This window comes from Halichoerus grypus, chromosome 3, assembly GCF_964656455.1.
Source record: "Halichoerus grypus chromosome 3, mHalGry1.hap1.1, whole genome shotgun sequence".
NCBI classification, from domain to species: domain Eukaryota; kingdom Metazoa; phylum Chordata; class Mammalia; order Carnivora; family Phocidae; genus Halichoerus; species Halichoerus grypus.
This window is the reverse complement of record NC_135714.1, coordinates 1,586,870-1,609,747: the sequence shown is the minus strand read 5'-3', so window position 1 is coordinate 1,609,747 and position 22,878 is coordinate 1,586,870. Positions and strand designations below refer to the sequence as shown.

The following is a 22,878-nucleotide window of genomic DNA, read 5'->3' as shown; positions in this document are numbered from 1 at the left end:
ACAGGTGCTCCTTACGTAACTACTGGGTAAATGAATACATAGTGACCAGAGAGCTCCCCTCACTGGTGATGCCTCTGTCCCCATCTTCAACACAAAAGCTCAGAGAGGCAGCTTCTTGCCCAAAGGGTAGAAAACAATGGTGCCACAGCCCGGCTGAGGGACACGCGACACTGTGACTGGTGCTCCCTCCAGCCAGCAGCTGAACCACATCAAATTCCAGAACCCCGGTAGGTGTCCGCAGGCACTCTGCAACGGCCCTTCCTCATGCCTGGGACCCTGAAGGCAGCACAGTGCTTCCCTGGCACAAGAGACAGAGGCGTGAAGGGTAGGGGAGGTCGGTGGGGGGGGTGGGAGGGTGGGGGGAAGCTCTGGGGCCTCTGATCTGGCCGAGAGGCCTTTAAAAGAAACAAAACCCCTGGTCTGAACAGCTGAGTTAGTACTGTGGCAAGTGGCCTGAGATCAGACCCTCTGGCTTCTCTTTCTTGACTATGGGATAAACTGCAGGTCAGAGCACCAAGAGACAAGTGACATGTCTGGAGAATGGATGACCCACAGTAGGCACCCGGACTCCAAGTCGGTCACACGAAGGCCCTTTGAGTTTCTGAAGCACAGCTGAGCCTCAGAACGCCTGCAAGTGCTGACACCCACGTCACAGGCCCCTGGTCAGAGGGGGAGGACAAGCCCCTCTTCTACCAATGGACAAAACCCCTGGCATTCTAGGTCCCTCCTGGGGCTGCAGCCAATATGCTGGGTGAAAAAATGGGACAAGACCAAGCAGGAGTCCCTGGGGTCCTCTGTAGACAGGCGGACCCCTGGCATCTCTAAGAACACTCCCCCAGCCAGGAGCTCCGCAAGCCACTTGCTTTCGATGACCTCCCCACGCAGCTTGGCATGTTGCCACACGGGAAAAAACAGCCACCTCCAAGCACTGTGCACGTAAGCGGCTAGTCTTTAGCTTCAACAGTCGCACACAGCACACAATTACAGAGTCCTAATCCTGCAGCCGTGCCAGGAGGACCAGGAAAACTGGTTCTGACAGTTACGTTCCAGTCAGAGTTCATGCTCCCTGCCTGTTGCCCTGATTCCTGGACATGGTGACCGAGCCATTCATTCTTCATAGAGAATTATGTTGCTTCACTCATTCTAGCAGTCACTGGGTACCCCTCAGGCCCTTGACTAGTCCCACAGAGATGGACAGGGCTCTGTCCTTGCCTGCAAGGGAGCTTCGGTTAAGCAGAGCCCCCCCCCCCTTTTTTTAAAGATTTTATTTATTTATTTGACAGAGAAAGAGACACAGAGAAGAGAGGGAACACAAGCAGGGGGAGTGGGAGAGGGAGAAGCAGGTCTCCTGCTGAGCAGGGAGCCCGATGCGGGGCTTGATCCCAGGATTCCGGGATCATGACCCGAGTCAAAGGCAGACGCTTAACGATTGAGCCACCCAGGCGCCCCTAAGCAGACCCTTTCAAGAGACTCATGAATGAAGAACTAGGCGGGTACGGAGCGAAACACAAATAGCATGACTCACTGGTATGCCATGGAGACAGACCAAAAAGACATTCCAGGGAAACCAACCTGACTTTAAAAGAAACTCTTTGAAACAACAAAAACAACAACACTTTTTTGAAATTCAATGAGGGAAAACAGTCTAAGCAAATACGATTTTCATTTTTTTTTTAAAGATTTTATTTATTTATTTGACAGAGAGAGAGACCATGAGAGAGGAAACACAAGCAGGGGGAGTGGGAGACAGAGCAGGGAGCCCAATGCAGGGCTCGATCCCAGGACCCGGGGATCATGACCTGAACCGAAGGCAGACGCTTAACGACTGAGCCGCCCAGGCGCCCCACAAACACCATTTTCAATATCTTCCCTCTTAAAGACACAAGTTTCTTAAAGAGAGGAGTAAATTTTTTCTATCAATGCGTCACCCCCTGTAGCTAGAGCAGAGGCTGATGTGCTACAAATGCTCATGAAGGGGCGGGCGCCTGGGTAGCTCAGTTAAGCATCTTCCTTTGGCTCAGGTCATGATCTTGGGGTCCTGGGATCAAGCATGGCGTCCAGCTCCCCATTCAGGATGGAGTCTGCTTCTCCCTCTTCCTCTGCCCCTCCCCTGGCTCGTGCACTCTCTAATAAACAAATAAAATCCTAAAAAAAAAAAAGTGTTCTGAAAATCTTATTTCACCTATTAAACCACGTGAGAAAGCAAGAGGATGGAAAATATTAGCAGAGCTTTCCAATAAATGGCAGGCTAGTATTTCCATCAACTTTCGCACTGAAAACCACCAAAACAAGATAAAACATACATATTTTTAAATAAAGAGGCATCCAAGAACATACTTGGTCAAACTGAAGGGAATACAATAATCCAGAGGGAAAAAAAGCACAGAAGATTCTTCAAAAACTGAAGCTTACTTGTGAAAGCCTCACCACGAAACCAAAGCCCAGGCAGGACCTGTGGGGGCAGGTCATCCAGTGAAGGCCAGCTACCTTGTGCAAGCCAGGCTCAAAGAAAAGTCTCAGGAATTATCAAAGAACTGACACACACAATGTATTTTCTGACCAATAATGCAATAATTCAAAGAATCAGTAACAACATGGGATGCCCGGGTGGCTCAGTTGATTAAGTAAGCATCTGCCTTTGGCTCTGGTCATGATCCCCGGACCCATCGGGCTCCTCCTCCCTCTGCCTTCCATTTCCCCTGTTTGTGTGCACGCGCTCTCTGACAAATAAATAAATCTTAAAAAAAAAAAAACCAACCCAAAAAAACACGAATCTGTAACCACAACAAAAAGGAACTAAAACCCGCACATGTTTGGAAGTTAAATACTAATTTGATAAGTACACGGAATTGAACGTATAATACTAATAACAAAATCTGTAGGATATAGCTTAAAAATATAATCTTAAAGGCATTTATTAGAAAAGAAGTGATGAAAATTAGTAAGTTAGAAAAACAGCAAAATAAACTCAAAGAAAAAAAGCAGCAATCCTGAATGAAAACAAACTTACACAGAAAGGAACCACAAAGCTAAAAGTTGGTTCTCTGAAAGATCTGATAAACTTCTGGTGATACTAATCTAAAGAGACAGAAAACACAACCAACATCAGAAGAAATGAAAAAGGAGCCATCACTATGGGTTCCACAGAACATTAAGACATCACAAACTTATACCAATAAAAGTAAACATTTTAAAGGAGATTGACAAATTCTGAAAAACTTGAGGCTAGGTACCATGACTGTGGGGTTCTACTAAACTTGCAAGGAAGTCCGGAGGACAGAAAAAAGGGTGCCCGACTCACTTAATAAAGATACCAGTACTCTGATACCAAAAACCTCATAAGGTATGTGTACAAGATAAAAGTTACAGACAAACCAATTCTACTCATGAAGAGAGACAGAAGTCATACATAAAACAGTAGCAAACAGAATCTGGCAATATATAAAAAGACCACAACATTTTATAGTTTAACACTAAAAACCAACGTAATTCTCCTCTTCAACATATGAAAGGGGAAAAACTATCATTCTGTGGAAGTGTTAAAATTCAACATTGATTCTTTTTTACTCAAGAAGAAGCACATTTTATTTTTTATTTTATTTATTTGAGACAGAGCACGCGCATTCGTGCAGAAGCATGGGTGGGGGCAGAGGGAGGAGAGAATCTTTTTTTTTTTTTTAAGATTTTATTTATTTATTTGACAGAGAGACACAGCAAGAGAGGGAACACAAGCAGGGGGAGTGGGAGAGGGAGAAGCAGGCTTCCCGCGGAGCAGGGAGCCCGATGTGGGGCTCGATCCCAGGACCCTGGGATCATGACCTGAGCCGAAGGCAGACGCTTAACGACTGAGCCACCCCGGTGCCCCGGGAGGAGAGAATCTTAAGCAGACTCTCATGACCTGAGCCGAAATCAAAAGTTGGATGCTTAACCAACTGAGCCACCCAGGCGCCCCAAATTCAACATTGATTCTTGAAGAAACTTGCAGACCAACAGAAAATAGAGGGGAATTTCTCCAATCTGAATAAAGGGCATAAACAATGACAGCAATAAAACCTACCACAGAGAACTTATTTAGCGGTCCAAGTCTGAAAGGATTCCTTCAGATTTGGGATGAGACAAGAATGTCCAGGACTGTCACCATTTTTATTCAGGCAGTGCTGATTTTTCTTTAGCCAGTGTGTTAAGAAAAAAAAAAAGGAAATAGAAAAGAACCACAATTTATTCTGTGTACACAGAAATCCAAAAGATTTACAGATTAAGAATTGCTACACTGAAAAAGTATCAAGAGATAAAATCGATTGCATTTCTTTGTTTTTATTTTTTAAATATTTTACTTATTTATTTATTTGAGAGGGAGAGAATGAGAGAGAGAGAGAGCACAAGATGGGGGGAGGTCAGAGGGATAAGCAGACTCCCTGCTGAGCAGGGAGCCCGATGCGGGACTCGATCCCAGAACTCCAGGATCATGACCTGAGCTGAAGGCAGTCACTTAACCAACTGAGCCACCCAGTGCCCCTGCATTTCTTTATATTAGCAAATAAAAACAAAAAACAAAAGGAAATTTTATAATACCATTTTTTAAAAGATTTTATTTATTTGACAGAGACACAGTGACAGGGAACAAAAGTAGGGGGAGTGGGAGAGGGAGAAGATGGCTTCCCACTGAGCAGAGAGCCCGACGAGGGGCCCGATCCCAGGACCCTGGGATCATGACCTGAGCCGAAGGCAGGCACTTAATGACTGAGCCACCCAGGCACCCCTATAACACTATTTTTTTAAATAAAAATTTTATTTATTTGAGAGAGAGCGAGCGAGAGAAGGAACACAAGCAGGGGAGTGGGAGAGGGAGAAGTAGGCCTTCTGCTGAGCAGGGAGCCTGATGCGGGGCTTGATCCCAGGATCCTGGGATCATGACCTGAGCCGAAGGCAGACGCTTAACTGACTGAGCCACCCAGGTGCCCCATACCATTTTTAATAGCTTCTTAAAATACTATGTATTTAGGAATAAATCTTTTTTTTTTTTTTTTTTTTTAAGATTTTATTTATTTGACAGAGAGAGACAGCGAGAGGGAACACAAGCAGAGGGAGTGGGAGAGGGAGAAGCAGACTCCCCACCGAGTAGGGAGCCTGATGTGGGGCTCGATCCCAGGACCCCGGGACCATGACCTGAGCCGAAGGCAGACACCTAAGGACAGAGCCACCCAGGCGCCCCCAGGAATAAATCTTCTAACAAAAGATTTGCAAAACCACCACAAGGAACACTACAAGACCTTACGAAGAGGAGCTAAAGACCCCACCTCAAACCACACACAAAAAATTCAAGTGTGTTACAGACTCACTTGTGGAAAGCTAAACAGTAAAACTCAGAATACAGAATGGATTTTTACATGGATTATCTTCAACAAAGTGATAAATTCAACTGTATTAAAATTAAGAACCTCTGTACATAAATCGAAAAGAAAAAGACCTCTCAGAAGAAGACATAAAACCTAACTAGTGGCAAGCTTATACTTAATCGCTTATAAAGAATTCCTAAAACAAAACAAAACGAGGCAGAAAGGGGTGCCTGGTTAGCTCAGCCAGTAGAGCATGCAACTCTTGATGCCGAGGTTGTGAATTCAAGCCCCATGTTAGGTGTAGAGCCCACTTAAAAAGATGTCTGGGGAACACACACACACACACACACGCACGCACACACACATGTGCGGCAGACAACCAAATAGGCGGGGAGAAGACAAGGGGTTGCTCCGTTCTAGATCAGTTTCTTTGGCTACTGTAAAAGTTGTACATACAACATGTGCGTAAAAAAAAAGATTTTAACAGGAACTTCACAAAAGACAAAAATGAACTACCAATGAACACAAAAGGTGTTCAACCATCAGACTGGCCAGAAGTAAAGTGGTGGTGAGCACCGAAAACACTGGTAAGAATGTGAACAAGCACAACCCCTTTAGAAAAGAGATTGGCATTAATCTAGTAAAAATCAAAGATACACATGTCCTGGGATCCAGCAGTGATGGCCTTTTTTGGGTATGCGATGCCCAAAATAAACGTTAATTTGGAGAGAATATACCTAAGCAGAGATGTACAGAAGTGTTATCACTTCTTACAGTATTTTTTAGTTCTCTTAATTCACTGGGGGCTTTGGAGTCTTTAGAGAGTTGGAAAAAGAGTCTCAGTCAAGTTTCTCATCAGAGGGCTCACTAAAGTTCTGAAGTCGGGCCTGGATGGGGGGATGCAGATATTCCGGTCTTTAAGGTACAGAGCTAGCTTCTCCCAGCAGGGACAAAGAGGTACACGTGGCCTGTTCCCACAGATTCTGGTTGAACCAGTAAGGTCACCCCAATTTGGGAACCAATAATTTATCCATTCACACTCTCCTGCAGGTGAGGCCTGGGGTCACCCTGAACTTAAAATTCACCTAATGGATGCTCCTTGTCCTAAGTTAATACTATTAGTTTTTCCAAGTAGATACGCTTAGAGTGAGAACTTCAGCCTTACATGTATTTCTCACTCTAAATTTAAAAACTGGCATTTGAATTTATTAAAGCAAACAACAAAAAGTAGAGAATGGTTAGAATCAGGAGTGCTATAAAGCCCAAGACAATTATTTTATGGCTGGGAACCTGAGACCATGGTAAGGTAAGTCCTATGACCAAAATAACCAGTATACCTAGGACCAGAAAACCAGGACTCCCACCTCCTAGGCCAGTCCCCCCTCCCCCCATCTCTGGCCTCTGGCCAGCCATCCACTCCCAGGGCAGCTCCCCCAACCCTACCAGTCCTATTCTACATCTCCTGATGACTCTCCATGCCCAGGGAAACACAAAGAAGGTAGGAAAGGTCAGGAAGGGGCCCATTAGGAAGGGCAGTCTAGTCATTAAACAAAGAAAAAATCCAAGGCATGAAAGGGGATTTCATGATGGGGGCATGTCACAGAACAGAAGCCAATCATTGTCTCCTTGAGGGCTGGAAGGTCTTAGAAGCAGAATCTTGGGTTTCCCTCTGGGGCTGCAGGTCAGAGACTGAGTGTCAGAGAAAATACGGGTTTCAGCTGCCATTCCTTGGGGGAGCCCAAGGATCCCTAGGATCCACTGTGGAGTCCACGTGAGCACAGGACAGAGTGGGGAAGGATCTGTGCCAACAGGTATCGAGGGGGCAGGGGGGGGGAGGGCGGCGGGTTGCGCAGACACACAGCAGGACTGGTGGTTTTCAATCAAGACCAGAGTCTAAACCTCTAAATCTGTCAAGACAGTTCCCCATCATCGCCCTTCTTTTCTTTTAAAGAAGTCTTGAAGCTTCTCAGCGCAACCCTATTCTGAAATTGTAAGCATAATCAGAAGAAGCCAAGGACCAGTGGGCCCCAAGGCCATGGGGAGACTCCGTTACTACCAACCCCAGTCCTCAGCAGCACCTGCCTCCGACTTGCTCCACTCCACGAACTGCACATCAGACCAAACAGCGCTCAAAAGGCATCCTAGAGAGGCAGCCGCATGCCCCCACGTCCTGGAGCAGGTCTCCTTCCCCCAGGGCTACACGGGGCAAGTGTGCTCTTTGCCAGGGTCCACAGCTGGTGCCACGGGAAGGGGGCACAAGCAGCTTCCCAAGCCCCATCCTCCCTGGAGTCAAGCAGCGATGCAGGTTGCCTGCTCCCTCCGGCAGTGCTACGCAAGCCTTCTCGTCCCCACCGGCTGGGAGGGCGAAATCACACTTACCGGGCACCACTAGGTGCCAGGCACTCAAATCCAGGGTGACTTTTAACCCTCCCAATATCCTACTGGCACGGAGGGCATATCCCTATTCAGAGTGAATGAGGCTAAGAACTTGCCCGAGGTCACACAGCTGGTATAAAGTGCAGAATAGGGGACAACAGAGGTGGGGTCTCGGGGCTCCCGTCAGACGGCTTCTGTGCCAGCCGTGGAAAGGCCAGGGCCACACAGATTTACTGTCCACAGGTAACAAAGCCACAACAAAGGATTTTCCAGAAACACTTTCTATCTTGGGCTCTAGTCACTGAGTGCCTGAGTTTCTTCGGCACAAACCATAACCTGTGACCAAGGCCTTCAGAAGTTGGTGCTGGCCAAGTTCCCACAGCCAGGAAGGATCACCCGTCCCGCTCCGACACTTACCACGACAGAGTCATTGTGAGTCAGGTCAACGACCACAGGCTCTAAGGATTCACAGGTGAGATCCACTATTTCATCTCCAGCTTTAAAATAAAGCATTTTGACAAGCATTAGGAAAAAAATAAAGGCATACCGCTCTAAGCTTCATTAAATGATTGCATATGGAGCACAGGCTTATCCCAAACTAAAACCCCCTCAAAGTACAGAATGAAGAACCATCAGGTCCAATCCCTTTTTCAGGGGTGACCGAGTACCAATGAATGCCCTTTCAGCATTTTGAGTGTCGGTATGTGGTTTTGACAACTACACCAAGGGGAGGGGGGTCATGTCTGTGTACACACACCCCTTCATCCCTGTGGCCACACATTGTCACACAACTAGGCCTCAGTGCCCCCACCTGCCCTGTACAGGGGAGAGGCAGAGACCTACCTGGGAGTGCTGGGGGACATCTGGGGAAAGGACCAGGCATGCTCACCTCAGGGCCTTTCTCTTTGGCATGGACCCGCCTTAAACCTCCTCCTCGAGGCTGCCGCTCTCCCACACACCTCGTCAGGCTCAGTTCTGCACCCTCATCAATGAGATATTCATCTCCATGTGGCTCTCAAGCGGGACAACAGGGTGCTTACTGATCCCTTAGACTCCCAGCACACCAGAATGGGCTGGGCCTGTTCTGTAGCTTGCCTCTGAGCCCTAGGATCCACTGTGGAGTCCACGTGAGCACAGGACAGAGTGGGGAAGGATCTGTGCCAACAGGTATTGGCACTTCTGTGTGGCAGGTAAGACTGAACCACAGAGGACAATTTCCATTTATATTAACTAAAAAAAGATTTACGATCATTTTTGCTTTTATTATAGCACTAAAGAAATACGAGAGTAGGATTTTTAGAAGTGGTATTTGTTTGGAGACAGTAACTCAAAACATTTAGCAATTCAAATTTGCTTTATTTTCTTCTATTAAAAAGTCTCATAGGAGTAAAACCAACAATATATCAGAGATTGTAATTTATACAAAATGACCTTGTCCTTTTTAAAAAAAAGCCCATACACTGATATACTCTAAGTCACAGAGCCGTTCTCGTTCTGGTGGACATAACTTCTGGCTCTCACAAAAGCCATACTCCCACAAGCAGCGTGGCACACAGTCCTGCACGCGTGGTAAGGCGGCCTGTGGGGAGGGGAGGGCTGTGCGGGACAGCAGTCAGGCCCGAGACCCCTCACGCGCCTCGTGTCCCAATCGAGGGGTCTCCCGCGCCAGCCTCTAGTGCAGGACGGCAGAATTCGGACGCCAGGGCATCAAGTTTGGGGCAGAGGGAAGGGAACAGCAGGGCGGCCAGGGTCTCAGCCTCTAGGCTTCTAAGAATTCACAGAAGTGAAATTCAGGAGCCACAGAGACGATACTGAGAACTTCACTTCTCTGAAGGGCCCATGAAATCTACCTCAAGACAAGCTCCTTCTCTCTAAGTGTCAGTTTTCAGGCATCATAGTCATTAAAACAATTTCAGTACATGCAGAGCAGAGACTCAACTCAGGCCATTTGCCATCTCCCTCAGCAGGCAGAGGGGGAAAAAAATCATCTGCCTCTGCCTATAGCAACTCCCTCCAACACAGGTGGCTCTGTCCACAGACACGCCTTCGTGGGAAATTCTGTGTCTCAATGAAAAAGAGAAAAGGAAAGCCGAGTACTTCAGGAGGCCAAGCGCACTGGACGTACAGTTTCAAATCGAAAAGGTGGGCCCGGGGCGGTCTCCCCTCCCCTGCTGCACATTCCCAGAAGGCTAACTGGTTAGCCGTGCTGAGTGGCTGTCAAAACCCGGGGAGGTCTTACGCCACCAAAAAGGGAAGGTCTTGCTCAAGTCAGCTTTCAGTTTTGAGTGGTGGGTGAGTGCACGACTGCGCAGGTCTTACAAAGACAAGGACAGAAGCTGCCGTGTGCACGTGTTAGTTAACAGGCACTGCGCTAAATGTTCACCTTAATGACAACTCTACGCGGTGGCATCAGGACGATCCCAGTGGGAGGGTAATGGAGGCTCAGGCAGGTGGTGTGGCCTGCACAAGGCCCCACAGCTGGGGGGCTCCAGTGCTGGACTCACCCATGCACACTGCACCCTGCCAGCACCCCATGGTCACAGCATTCCCGGCGATCTTACCACTTTCCACAAGTTCTATGGGTTCTGCTTCCAAGGCCATCTCAGGAGTGGACGCTGCTTCCCGAGTTCGCTTCTGGGCTTGTCTAGAATTTACTGTGCCACCACGGCGCTTTCTCTGAGGGTATCCAGGGGAAAGAAACAGTCACATGAGCCCCTGACTGATACAACTTCAACAAGAAGAATAAAAGGTCAACATGGGAATGGCTCAACTCATCAAGAAGAGTAGGGAGATCACGGGGCGCCTGGGTGGCTCAGTCAGTTAAGCGTCTGCCTTCGGCTCTGATCATGATCCCAGGGTCCTGGGACTGAGCCCCACCTGGGGCTCCCTGATCAGCAGGGAGCCTGCTTCTCCCTCCCCCCTCCCCCCAGCTTGTGTGCGCACATGCGCACGCTCTCTCTCTCTCTCAAATAAATAAAAAACCTAAAGAGTAGAAAGAGTAAGAGACCAGTGAGCCAACCTGAGGTAATGGGTCCTTTCAAAACGCGACATTCTAGGACACCTGGGTGGTATAATCAGTTAAGCATCTGACTCCTGATTACAGCTCAGGTCATGATTTCAGGGTTGTGAGATTGAGCCCCGCGTTGGGCTCTGTGTTGAGCATGGAGCCTGCTTGAAATCCTCTCTCACTCTGTCCCTCCCCCCCTCTAAAAACAGTAACAAAAACAAAACTTGACATTCTAGAACACTGAATATTTAAAAGAGAAATAATCCTAAACATATAGTGAACATGAACTCTATAAAGCTAAACTTTGTTATATCAAACTATTGGTCTGTCAAAATTACCTGATACACAACTTTATACAAGCCTCTGACCCAGGTCAGGACTTGGCCAGAAACCCCTCCTTTTCACCAAAAGTAGCAGACCCGTCCTGCTTGGATCTGTATTTGGCCTCACTGAGGCCATTCTGTTGTTTCAACCCAAAGACCCTCAGTTTCCCACATTTCCATCCACTGTGGAAAGTGGGTTTTTTCTTTGGGAATTCATCAACCTTTAGGGTGCTAGTCAGTGCAGCTCATACCCCCACAATCGTGGCCCTGAGCTCAAAGAACCAAAGTTCCCAGTGGCTGCCCAGGAACCCTGCCTCCTGGAAGGCTCAGGCTCTCAGCTGGCGCTATCTGCAGTCCAAACTCCCCGAACCAGCCGTCTCCCCAGTCCTTGAGCGCCGGCTTCCCAGCACGCTCCAGCACTTCTGACCAGGCTGGCCCTAAAACCCACGGTGAGAACACGCCCTGTACGGCCTTCCTCAAGAGACCCAACCTCCCACCTGACCCTGTCACCTTGTTATTCCTACCCTGCAGGGCCCCCGCCAATCCCGGCTCCCTGTGTTTCTGGTTCTCACTGCCACTGGGCCCAACCATGCTCTGAACTGGGTGAGCTGGGGTGGTGATTCCTCTACGGAGCCCAAACCCTCACCGCACCAGCCTTGCAGAGCTGGCATGCGGATGAGAGGGCACGATGTATGCCAAGTACTGAGCACAGACACAGGATGCCAGCACAACCCTAACTCCTTGGCATGCCTTACTAAGCATTCTGTCCCTGGAAACTCTAAGGATGGACACCGTTGGTGAGATGCTAAGCGTGCTGGCCAGGCAAGAGAGAGAGATGCCTGACTCCTGCTGTATTCCAACCATGCCTCAGTAGCAAAAGGCAGCCTGGGGAGTGTCAGAAATTAAGATTTGGGTTTAGCAACTTCCTGTGAATCTAAGGACAGAGAACCATCTCCAGGAGGGCCTAGGGACAAGCGACCACAGTTGTTCAAAATTCTCCCGCCAGGAGCTGCTGTCTGTCTGTCGAGGGAGCTGCCACTCCAGCCTCAGCAGAGTCTACGGCCCAGTGTCCACCGGCTCCCCTCGCTGCCACCAGAAGACCTGGGCTACTTGAGTTTTCCCCGTTTCTCTCTGAAGTTTCTTTGTATTTTCCTTCCTCTGCAAAGGACCAAATATTTCTTAGGAGATGCTGCTGAACAGAACCCTTCATGCCCCACCACGGCCACCTGTACGGTTTCTGGTCCCCACTGAGGGGGGCAAGCGGCAGGCACGGGCCCTGGCCAAAGCCGAGGTGCTGGACTCGGACACCACGGGCACTGCAGCAGCATGTGCCCTCCCTGCTCACCACCTCTACCCTACACCCCACAGCAATCCTCTTCCCTGGCAGCTTTCTCACCCCTTCCGTGCCTGGACTACCCATTCCTCCCCCTCCTCATTTGGCCAATTCTTACACAGCTTTCAGAAACCTATGCGAATTTCACCTCCATTATGAGGCTATCCCTCACCCTCCCAGGTCGACCATCTCAGGATTCAGCACCCCTTCTGAAGCCCTGCACCCCCCACATTCCCCAGAGGGCAAGGGGTAGGGGACTCCTAGCTCAGGGCCAGCCTCCAGAAACCCTAGAACACCGGCAGAGATTCTCCCCGCTGCCCTGTTACTCTCAGCGTGGCTGCCTCCCTTTGCACGAGCAGGAGAGGTTCACAGCCTTCAGTTCAAACTGACCACGTAAGTTATTTACGCCATTCTGAGGAAGCTTAACCAACTTCTTCACAGTCACATAAGCTACATTGCTCTACCCAGATCCTGCCTGGGCAAGGCGTGGTTTCAGAGGGGAGGTGCCCAGGCTCAGGACATCTGTTTCCCTACAAGTGAGCTGCAGGGACAATCTGCAGATAAGGAGTCAGAGTGGGAAGTCACCTGCCTTTTAAAAGGGTAGGTCCAGGGAAACAAAGGCCCTTTTGTGTACAAACATCAACGGTGGGCTCTGAGCACTCTAGGCACTGGGAGTGGTCAGGACGAGGTGCAGCCAGGGGCAGGGAGTGGAATCTACAGGATTTCTACTGCTGTTCAGTCTCACCCTGCCCGCACGCTCACAGCACCTCTGGAACCTGGGGAGAGACTATGACGCTGTCGTTTCCCAGCTGGTCCACCTGATACGAATCCAGTATCTCAGAAAACAACTGTTTTGAGTTTAGATCATATGAGCAATCTGGTCAGCAGGGAATAAACTAGGGAGGGACACCTTCAGGCAATCTTCTCTGGAGCTCAAGGGGCTCCAGGGGACACCTGCTAACAGGGCACAGCCTCATAAATGCTCTGAACAGACTTACCAACTTTGGTCATTGAGTGTAAGAAAACTCTCACGAAGGATCATTACCACTATGCTCATACTGGACCAAAAACTACACAGGGAAAGGAAAGAGAAGGGAAAATGGAACACTGGATTGTGAAGGATTAAATAAACCAGAGCCCTGGCATTTCCAGGACACAGACAGCTGCTCTGGGGATAGAAAATTTCCAAACCCGCAGGTATTACTGTTGTCTTCAGGACACCACCCAAAACACTGGACTCCTCCAGACAACTAAGTTGTGTAGCTGCCTTCAGTCCTGTACGCTTTTCCTTCGAGAACAAGGGTTACTGAGAGGCACCTTTATGGTACTCTCGTTAATGTGCCCTAGGAAATAAGGTAGTTGCTTAGCCTCGAAAATACAATTCATGAGGGGGCGCCTGGGTGGTGCAGTCGGTTAAACGTCTGACTTTGGCTCAGGTTGTGATCTCAGGGTCCTGGTATCGAGCCCCATGTCGGGCTCCCCGCTCAGCGCAGAGTTTGCTTGTCCCTCTGCCCCCCCACTCCCACCTCATGGGCACACTCTCACAAATAAATAAAACAACAAAATCTTTAAAAAGAAAATTCACCAGCTGATAAAACTCACAGTACTCATTGTGCTCTCTGACGTCACCCTACAGAGGAGGAAGGGACCTGTACAGAGGTTGGGAAGGAAGCTGAACGTTGACTGTTTTCAACTTCTCACATCCGCTGGTTACTCATCCTCTGGCTAGCAGAGCAATTTGCAGCCAAGTAGATTTCCAGTATCTTCAAGTCCTGAAAAACAAGGGTATCAAGGTGATAACTGCTCCCACCTACATCATCAACAAGAAAGCTCAGTTCGATCCTTTACTGGTACTTTGCTGAACACTGCATGTAACTCATGTGCTTGCTTGCATATTCTTGAGAAGCAAGCACTCTTATAGAGCATTGGGCCACTTGATCCCAAAGCCTGAGATCAGACCCATTATGCCGCCGCCTGCCCTTCTTTCTGGCGGCTCAAACGCATCCAGAGTCTTGTGCCAGCTGCTGGGAAAAGGCAAGAGAATCTAAATGGCCACACATGACCTCGCGGACTCCTTGCAACCAGGTGGGCATGGAGCTTCTGAGGCCAGAGCAGAGCCCAGGGCCTCTGGCTCTTTCCACAACTTCACTGTTGCCCTCTGGAGGAGCTGATAATGCAGAGGAGGAGACGAGAGTCACCTGCCCTGATTCACCCTGCATGCCTAGCTGAGACTTCTGTCACTGGCAACAGGTGAGTGGGACAGAACCAAGAAACTGTGGATTGGGAGGCTAAGTGGGAGGTTCCAGGAAGGGCGGTGAAAGCAGCAAGTGAAGCACCTGCTAGAGAACTGAAAGGCCCTAGGATTTCATTCAGGGCCCTCCGCTGGGAGGCGGAAGCTACCCAGTGTAAAGTCAGTGTCAGAGGTGCAGTGGAAAAGGGAGCAAATGAGAAACAAAAACATGGAGTCAGAAGCCAGGAGTCAGCGTGTGTGTCACCAGGGTAGAAGGGGCAAAGCTGGCTTCTGGCGGGGGAAGCCCTGAGCACTGGGCAAGGCTGAGGGACTCAGGGAGAATCAGAGCAAAGAGGAGGCTCTGTGGTCACCCACCCTGGGCAGTAGTGCTCTGGACAAGGACAGGGGTTCTCAAACTTGAGCCTGCACCAGCCTCACTAGGAAGGCTTGTGAAACCAGAGTCTCTGACTCAGCAAGTCTGGGATGGGACTCAAAATTTTGCATTTCTCACAAGTTCTGAGGCAGTGCTAATGGTGCTGCTCCTGAGGCCCCACCACAGGAACCACTGGACTGGGACAAGGGCCTTGGACAGAAGTAGGCCTATCTGAGAAGTGCGGAGACAGCAGGAAAGACAGGACCACTCTCAAATCCATCCACCCAGTCATCCCCACGGCTGCTACCTCCTCCTAACAGATCTCCCACCTCCCAGTGCCCCCTCTACCCTACTGCCAGCACAGCTTCCTAACACACACAGCTGGCCACAGCAATCAGAGCACATCTCCAGGGACTGACAGCTGGGATCGGTCAGGCGCCTCCAAACCCCTACTTGTGCCCTTGGGCAAAGCACCAAACTCTGTGCCCTGTTTCTTCGACAACAAAACAGAGCAGCACCTACCTCAATGGGTATGTGAGGATTATAGGGGCTGGCAGAGCACTTCGAACAGTGCTGCACATTTTAAAGGCTCAATAGCCATGGGCTGATGTCGCTGACTCATTCCACCAGCACCAGCCTTGCAGTCCCTCCAAAAACACCGCCCATAGCACAGCTCCGCCCCTCTGCTCAAGCCTAAAGTGCTGTGTAATGCCGCACCCAACCCAGCTTCAAAAAGACCGGCTCCCCACCTCATCCGCTCATCAGTATGGCTCCTGCCCTGCGAACACAGCATGAATAAACCCAGTCATCAGCTCCCAATCTGGTGGAGGGAGGGAAGGCTGGCCCTGGCAGGCAGCTCAGTGCTGGGACTGAGGTGTATGAGCTACGTGTAGGAAACACAGGACAAGGAGAGGCCAGAAGGTTTTTCAGAAGCCTTCCTGATCCACCCCCCCCCCGGCCTTTTTTCCCAAGAGAAGCCCCTCTAGAGGGACTACCCGGCCAGCTGAGCCTTTCTCTATCACCTGGTGGTCTGCATGTGTCCACATCTGCTCCCCTGCCACCTCATTACCCACTGCGACCTGACCGGCTGCGAGGGATGATCTCTTCACTGTGTCACTCTGTGGGCAGAGGGGCAGCTGGCATGCAGCACGACATCTCCTGACGCCCATACCACGGGGCCACAGGGGCCCCTACTCGCAACGGCACATGCGTTCCTGGTAAGCTTTCCATGGAAACTGGCCTTCAGGGACCAACACCGCCCACCTGCTTTGAACCGCCTCTTAGGACTCACAAGACCACCACACGTTCTGGAATCTAACATACTTGTGAATGTTTCTGATCCCAAGAAGTATCTCACATTTGGGTGTACACCCATGATGTAGCTGTTCTGGGGAAAAGTTATCTACCTCATGGTGTATGTTAGAACTGAGAAGAATCAGGGGCGCCTGGGTGGCTCAACTGGTTAAGCATCTGCCTTTGGCTCAGGTCATGATCCCAGGGTCCTGGGATGGAGCCCCCCGTCGGGCTCCCTGTTCAGTAGGGACGCTGCTCCTCCCCCTTCTTGTGCACACGCTCGCGCTCTTTCTCTGTCAAGTAAATAAATCTTAAAAAAAAAAAAAAAAAAGAATTGAGAAGAATCTTTGATAAAAACGTCCCTGGCAGAGAAGGAGATCCGCCTGTTGAAAAATGGGAAAGAACGTAATGCACAACCGTGGCCTGGCCATAAGCCTCTTGCCTCCCACTTGGTTACTTTTTAAGCCTTTAAACATGGTTGTTAAGACCTGTCCTATGACTCTCCCAGAGGCACCCCAACTCCTTGGCCTGCACGCCCTCCCTACTCTCTGAAGCCCGCCTCCTGCAGCGTGCAGCCCCAGCAAGACCACCTGGGAGTTCCCCTGGCTCGTCCTCACTCTCCACGCCCAAGGCCAGTCCAGCAACCCGTTCCAAATCTGTTTGCTTCGTCTGGGCATAGTAAGAGTTAGTGGTCAGAGGGCACAGGAAGTTGGAAGGCTGGCCTTAGGGAAATCTACCAAGGGGCTGGATGTCACCAGAGAATGGAGGTGGGAAGCAGAGGGCACTTCCAGCAGACCGGTGTGGGTTGCAGGAAAGGAAGCCTTCACAGACTACAGTGTTCCTGACACTGCAGGGGATGGAGGCCACCGGATTAATAATAAGGCTGACCAAAGCTGAAGCCCAGACGTTCCTTGTACTATGTGCAAAACACTACTTTCCAACATAGTTCATTTAACAGTCCCATCACCCAATAAGTGGGAATGTATTATTAAGGTTACCATTTATTATTTTTAAAGATCTGAGAGCGCGGGCGCCCGCGCACACACGCACGTAAGCATGAGGGGCAGAGGGAGGAGAGAATCCCAAGCAAACTCCATGCTGAGCAAGAGCCCAACGTGGGGATCGACCTCACAACCCTGAGATCATGACCTGAACAGAAACAAGAGTCAGACACTTAACCGACTGAACCACCCAGGCACCTAAGGTTACCATTTTACACGCAAGAGAGCTAAGGATGACCGTTAAGTAACCTGCCCAAAGTCCACGACTATTAAACAGTGGCCTGGATTTAAACCAGGACAGTGTGACAGCAGAACCCACACTATTAAATAAATACCATGCCAGAATCAGATGTATTATTATAGAAACAATTTGGAAAATGGATGTTTTCCAGGTTTTCCAAATTTACTTTGTCCAGGAAGAAAGTCCTTCCAACAATACCATCACTCCATCTCAGCAGATGGCGCCCCTGATCCTTTAGTTTCCGAGGCAAACCCCGTAGTCATTCAGGGCGCCCTAAGTGCTGAGAGGGCAGGGCACAGTCTACTCTGTACCCAGCTAGTGCTGCTCACAAGCACTCATGTTCACCAAGGAAATCAATGACTCGGGAGGTGAGAGTGGGGGTGCTGAATGGTGTCCCTGCAACTAAGAAAAGACCCGGGTAGAGCATGGCACTGGGAATGGCCACAAAGGCTAGAGGCCAAGAATTCCTAAACCCCTGACAGGAAGGTAAGGACAATTCACACCAAGGTAGCTAGCTAGTCACAGAGCAGGAGTGATGCCGTAAAACTGATCAGGGAAGGGAGAAAAGAAACAGGTGTTGAGGGTAGACAGTTTTAGTTTTAGAAATGCTGGCTATGAGATACCTAAAGGCAGCTGCAACATTTAGGAGAGAGAACTGGAGTAGAGATAGAGATTTTAGAATCTGTGTTTAAATCTGGGGAGTCAGCGCAAGAAGAGCCTATAAAAAGAATAAAAAGTCAGAAACAAGCTTTGCGAGAACCTGGAGGCATCACTTAGACCAAGCCGGCGTGTCAAGGAGGAAGCAGCAGTCAACAGGCCGGGGAGCTAGAATGAGGCCAGTGAGGCGGCCACAGGAAGCCAGTCACTGGTGATCTAACAAGTGCAGGCCCAAAGTGATAGGAGTTACTCAAGAAACAAACCAGCTGGGGGGCACCTGGGCGGCTCAGTCGGTGAAGCGTCTGCCTTCGGCTCAGGTCATGGTCCCGGGGTCCTGGGATTGAGCCCCATATCGGGGTCCCTGCTCAGTGGGGAGCCTGCTTCTCCCCCTGCTTGTGTGCATGCGCTCTCTTTCTCTCTGACAAATAAATAAATCTTAAAAAAAAAAAAAAAGAAAGAAATGAAACGAAACAAGCAAACCAGGTGGGAGTGGGGTGTGCAGAAGGAGAGAAGCTGCCCTAGCTGAAGACTGTGTGGGTGGCGTGAGAGAACAGAAGACAGCAAAGATGAACGGCTGGATCATAACTCACCTAACCCACACCTCAAGGGCAGGACACCCAAGGGTTTCAGAGATCTGTGTTTAGAGATCCTGTCCCGTGTGCTCTGAGGGCTGATGGGAGGCGGAACAAGTTGGAATGCAGACCAAGAGGAAGTCGGGAGACCAAGAGAACCCCAGGCAAGCAGAAAGCTGTGTGGCTCGGAGGGGGCAATGGCAGAGTGCTTGCGGGGGGGAGGGGCTAAGAGGCCACTGCAGACTGAACGGTCCACTCATTCTGTCCTGTGAGAGATGGGGTTTTTCCCATGAAGTCATCACAGACACTACAGAGGATGACCCCCGCTCTAGCAGGAGTGACATGTCATCACGTATGTGGTGCATGTCTTCAGACACAATGGCTAAAAACTGCTGGGCAGGCAGGAAGCAGGAAGTGTGGGCCTGGAGCTGGTTCTCCCACAGCCAAAAATGGAAGAGTCAGCAGAAAAGGGGTGGCAGGGGTGCTCCAGAGACAGAGGAAAGTGACTAGTCTGCAGGGGGCCCAAGGGAAATCTAGGAGGAGCAGCTCTGTCCAGCCGAGGCGCGCGAAGCCCTCCCTCACACCATGCAGGGCAGCCAAGACTGACACAATTACCCACAGACACCTGAGACCTAACTTTCCAAATGGTTCCACAATCGCCAAGCAATCTCGATTCTCAGGCAGCTCCCTGCACTTTTCTTTCTCTTTCTCTAAGACTTTATTTATTTGGGAGAAAGAGCATGCAAGCACAAGCAGGGGGAGGGGCAGAGGGAGAAGCAGACTCCCCGCTGAGCAGGGAGCCCGATGTGGGGCTTGATCCCAGAACCCTGAGATCATGACCCGAGCCGAAGGCAGACACCCAACCGACTGAGCCACCCAGGCGCCCCTCTTTGTGCATTTTTCTATGGAAAGATGATGTGCAGACACATCAGGTCACTCATTCCGTGTGCCAATTACACGGCAGTTCTCACTATAAACTCATAAATAGCCACCCTGAGACACATGGGCAGTCTCCTGTGAGTATGAATGAGCTAGCCAGGGCAACCTCTCTATGCCAGCGTGGTTAAAGCAGATAGAAGCATAAATCCTACAAAATTTCATCAGGGAGGGGCACCTGGGTGGCTCACTCGTTAAGCGTCTGCCTTCGGCTCAGGTCATGACCTCAGGGTCCTGGGATGGAGCCCCACATCGGGCTCCCTGCTCAGTGGGGAGCCTGCTTCTCCCTCTCCCACTCCCCCTTGCTTGTGTTCCTCTCTCGCTGTGTCTCTCTCTGTCAAATAAATAAATAAAATCTTAAAAAAAAAAAATTTCATCAGGGAAATGCCAATTTATCAGGTACTGGCTAGTACCAATTGTCTACCCCACATCTCCCCTTTTAAAACCCTAAACACATAAGCATTGCCATGTTATTTTAAGTACTTCCCTAAATGGTATTTCAAAAGTAGAATTACAGAACATGTGTTAAAAAGCAAGAATATATTAAAGACTGTTGTTGTGTATTGCCCAACTACCTTTTTTTTTTAAAAAAAGACTGTTTGAGAGAGAGACTATTTATTTGAGAGACAGGGGGAGGGGCAGAGGGAGAGGCAGAAGCCAACTCCCTGCTCAGTAGGGAGCCCACTGCCACCAGACTGCGCTGCTTCATCCCAGGACCCTGAGATCATGACCTGAGCCAAACGCAGATGCTTAACCGACTGAGCCACCCAGGAGCCCCCGCCCAACTACTTTTGTAAAGAATGTCAAAAACACCCGAGGCTGTTGGCAATGTACCAGTGCCCAGTACAACAGCCTGCCCTCCCGGGGAAGTGAGCATGAGCATTAAAGTTGCCAGTAAACTTTCACTTCAAAGCTTTTTTTTTTTTTTTTTTTTTTAAAGTAAGCTCTACTCCCAATGTGGGGCTTGAACTCATGACCCTGGGATCAAGAATCACATTTTCTACTAACTAGAACTAAGCCAGCCAGACACCCCTCCCAAGCTTTTTATTTTTAAGATTTATTTATTTTCGAGAGAGAGCAAGAGAGAGTACGCATGATGAGAGGGCAGAGGGAGAAGGAGAGAGGGAATCTTAAGCAGATTCCCCACTGAGCACGGAGCCCAACACCAGGCTCCATCTCACCACCCCGAAATCATGATATGAGCAGAAATCTAGAGTTGGACACTTAACCGACTGAGCCACCCAGATGCACCCCCACCCCCAAGCTGGGAGACACTTTATTATTTTTTTTTTAAAGATGTTATTTATTTATTTGACAGAATAGCGAGAGCAGGAACACAAGCAGGGGGAGTGGGAGAGGGAGAAGCAGGCTTCCCGCTGAGCAGGGAGCCTGATGCGGGGCTCGATCCCAGGACCCTGAGATCATGACCCGAGATGAAGGCAGACGCTTAACGACTGAGCCACCCAGGCGCCCGAGACACTTTAAATAGACATGGTTTAGTCAATTACTGAGAAATGCTCTGCAGTGGACACAGCCCCAGAAACATCTGTAAGGAATTCGCCTATAGCAGGATCCTCAGTCTCTCCCATCCACGCTCCGGGATCTCCAGGACACACCTATGACTCAAACACAGCCAAAGGAGATCTTGGCTCCTTCTCTTCTCAAAGAAGCCATTCTTATGAGTTTCTCTATAGTTTCACGTGCAGGATTATGAGGAACTCCCTCCAAACATTAGGTTGACCCTTTTGTCGATGAAACCCCTGGGAGTGGGGACACCTTATTTCTCTAACAGCCATGTCTGATGCGGTTATATCACTAACTGATTTGGAGGATCTTATCTCAAGATAAAAAGCTCTTGCACAGCAAAGGAAACAGTCAACAAAACGAAAAGACAACCAACGGAATGGAAGAAGATATTTGCAAATGACTTATCAGATAGAGGGCTAGTATCCAAAATCTATGAAGAACTTAACAAACTCAACACCCAAAGAACAAACAATCCAATTAAGAAACGAATGCGCAGAAGACATGAACAGACATTTCTGCAAAGACAACAAACAAATGGCCAACAGACACATGAAAAAATGCTCAACAGAACTCGGATTCAGGGAAATACAAATCAAAACCACAATGAGATACCACCTCATACCGGTCAGAATGGCTAAAATTAACAAGTCCGGAAACAACAGATGTTGGTGAGGATGTGGAGAAAGAGGAACCCTCTCACACTGTTGGTGGGAATGCAAGCTGGTGCAGCCACTCTGGAAAACAGTATGGAGGTTCCTCAAAAAGTTGAAGATAGAGCTACCCTACGACCCAGCAATTGCACTACTGGGTATTTACCCCAAAGATCTGAATGGGGCACCTGCACCCCAATGTTTATAGCAGCAAAGTTCACAATAGCCCAACTATGGTAAGAGCCCAGTTGTCCATCGACAGATGAATGGATAAAGAAAATGTGGTGTATATATACACAATGGAATATTACTCAGCCATCAAAAAAATTGAAATCTTTTTGCAATGACGTGGATGAAACTAAAGGATATTATGCTAAGTGAAATAAGTCAATCAGAGCAAGACAATTATCATATGATCTCACAAATATGTGGAAATTTGAAACAAAACTGAGGATCATAGGGGAAGAGAGTAAAAAATAAAACGAGATGAAACCAGAGAGGGAGACAAACCGTAAGAGACTTTTTTTTTAAAAGATTTTATTTATTTATTAGAGAGAGAGAGAGCGTGAGAGAGGGGAGGGTCAGAGGGAGAAGCAGACTCCTCACCAAGCTGGGAGCCCGATGTGGGGCTCGATCCCGGGACTCCAGGATCATGACCTGAGCCAAAGGCAGTGGCTTTACCAACTGAGCCACCCAGGTGTCCAAACCATAAGAGACTCTTAATCATAGGAAACAAACTGAGGGTTGCCAGAGGGGAGAGGAGTGGGGGGATGGGATAACTAGGTGACAGACATTAAGGAGAGCATGTGATGCAATGAGCACTGAGTGTTATATAAGACTAATGAATCACTGACCTCTACCTCTAAAGCCAATTAATACATTATATGTTAATCAATTGAATTTAAATTAAAAAAAATAAACATATGGATTCCGGGGGGGGGGGGGAGAGAAAGAAACAACTGGGAAGATATCAAAAGATACTAAATCCAACCAACTCCTTTGTAGAAGGGGACAGGCTGGAAG

General features: G+C 49.1%; 1 protein-coding gene across 3 annotated transcripts in view; it reads right to left on the bottom strand.

The window, feature by feature from the left end:
* The window catches only part of RNF4 (ring finger protein 4), a 34,156-nt gene that overhangs the window by 6,247 nt on the left and 5,031 nt on the right, over positions 1 to 22,878 (bottom strand). For 2 of the 3 annotated variants that reach the window (XM_078068306.1, XM_036106364.2), the window contains exons 2-4: positions 13,978 to 14,147; positions 10,274 to 10,388; positions 8,130 to 8,209 (exon numbers count right to left, since the gene is read on the bottom strand). In XM_078068306.1, coding sequence (XP_077924432.1) covers positions 8,130 to 8,209; positions 10,274 to 10,388; positions 13,978 to 13,986 — 204 coding nt within the window. In that variant the 5' untranslated portion in view covers positions 13,987 to 14,147. Of the gene's footprint in view, positions 1 to 8,129; positions 8,210 to 10,273; positions 10,389 to 13,977; positions 14,148 to 16,384; positions 16,559 to 22,878 lie in introns of those variants that run through there. The other variant, XM_078068307.1, reaches the window with a different exon arrangement.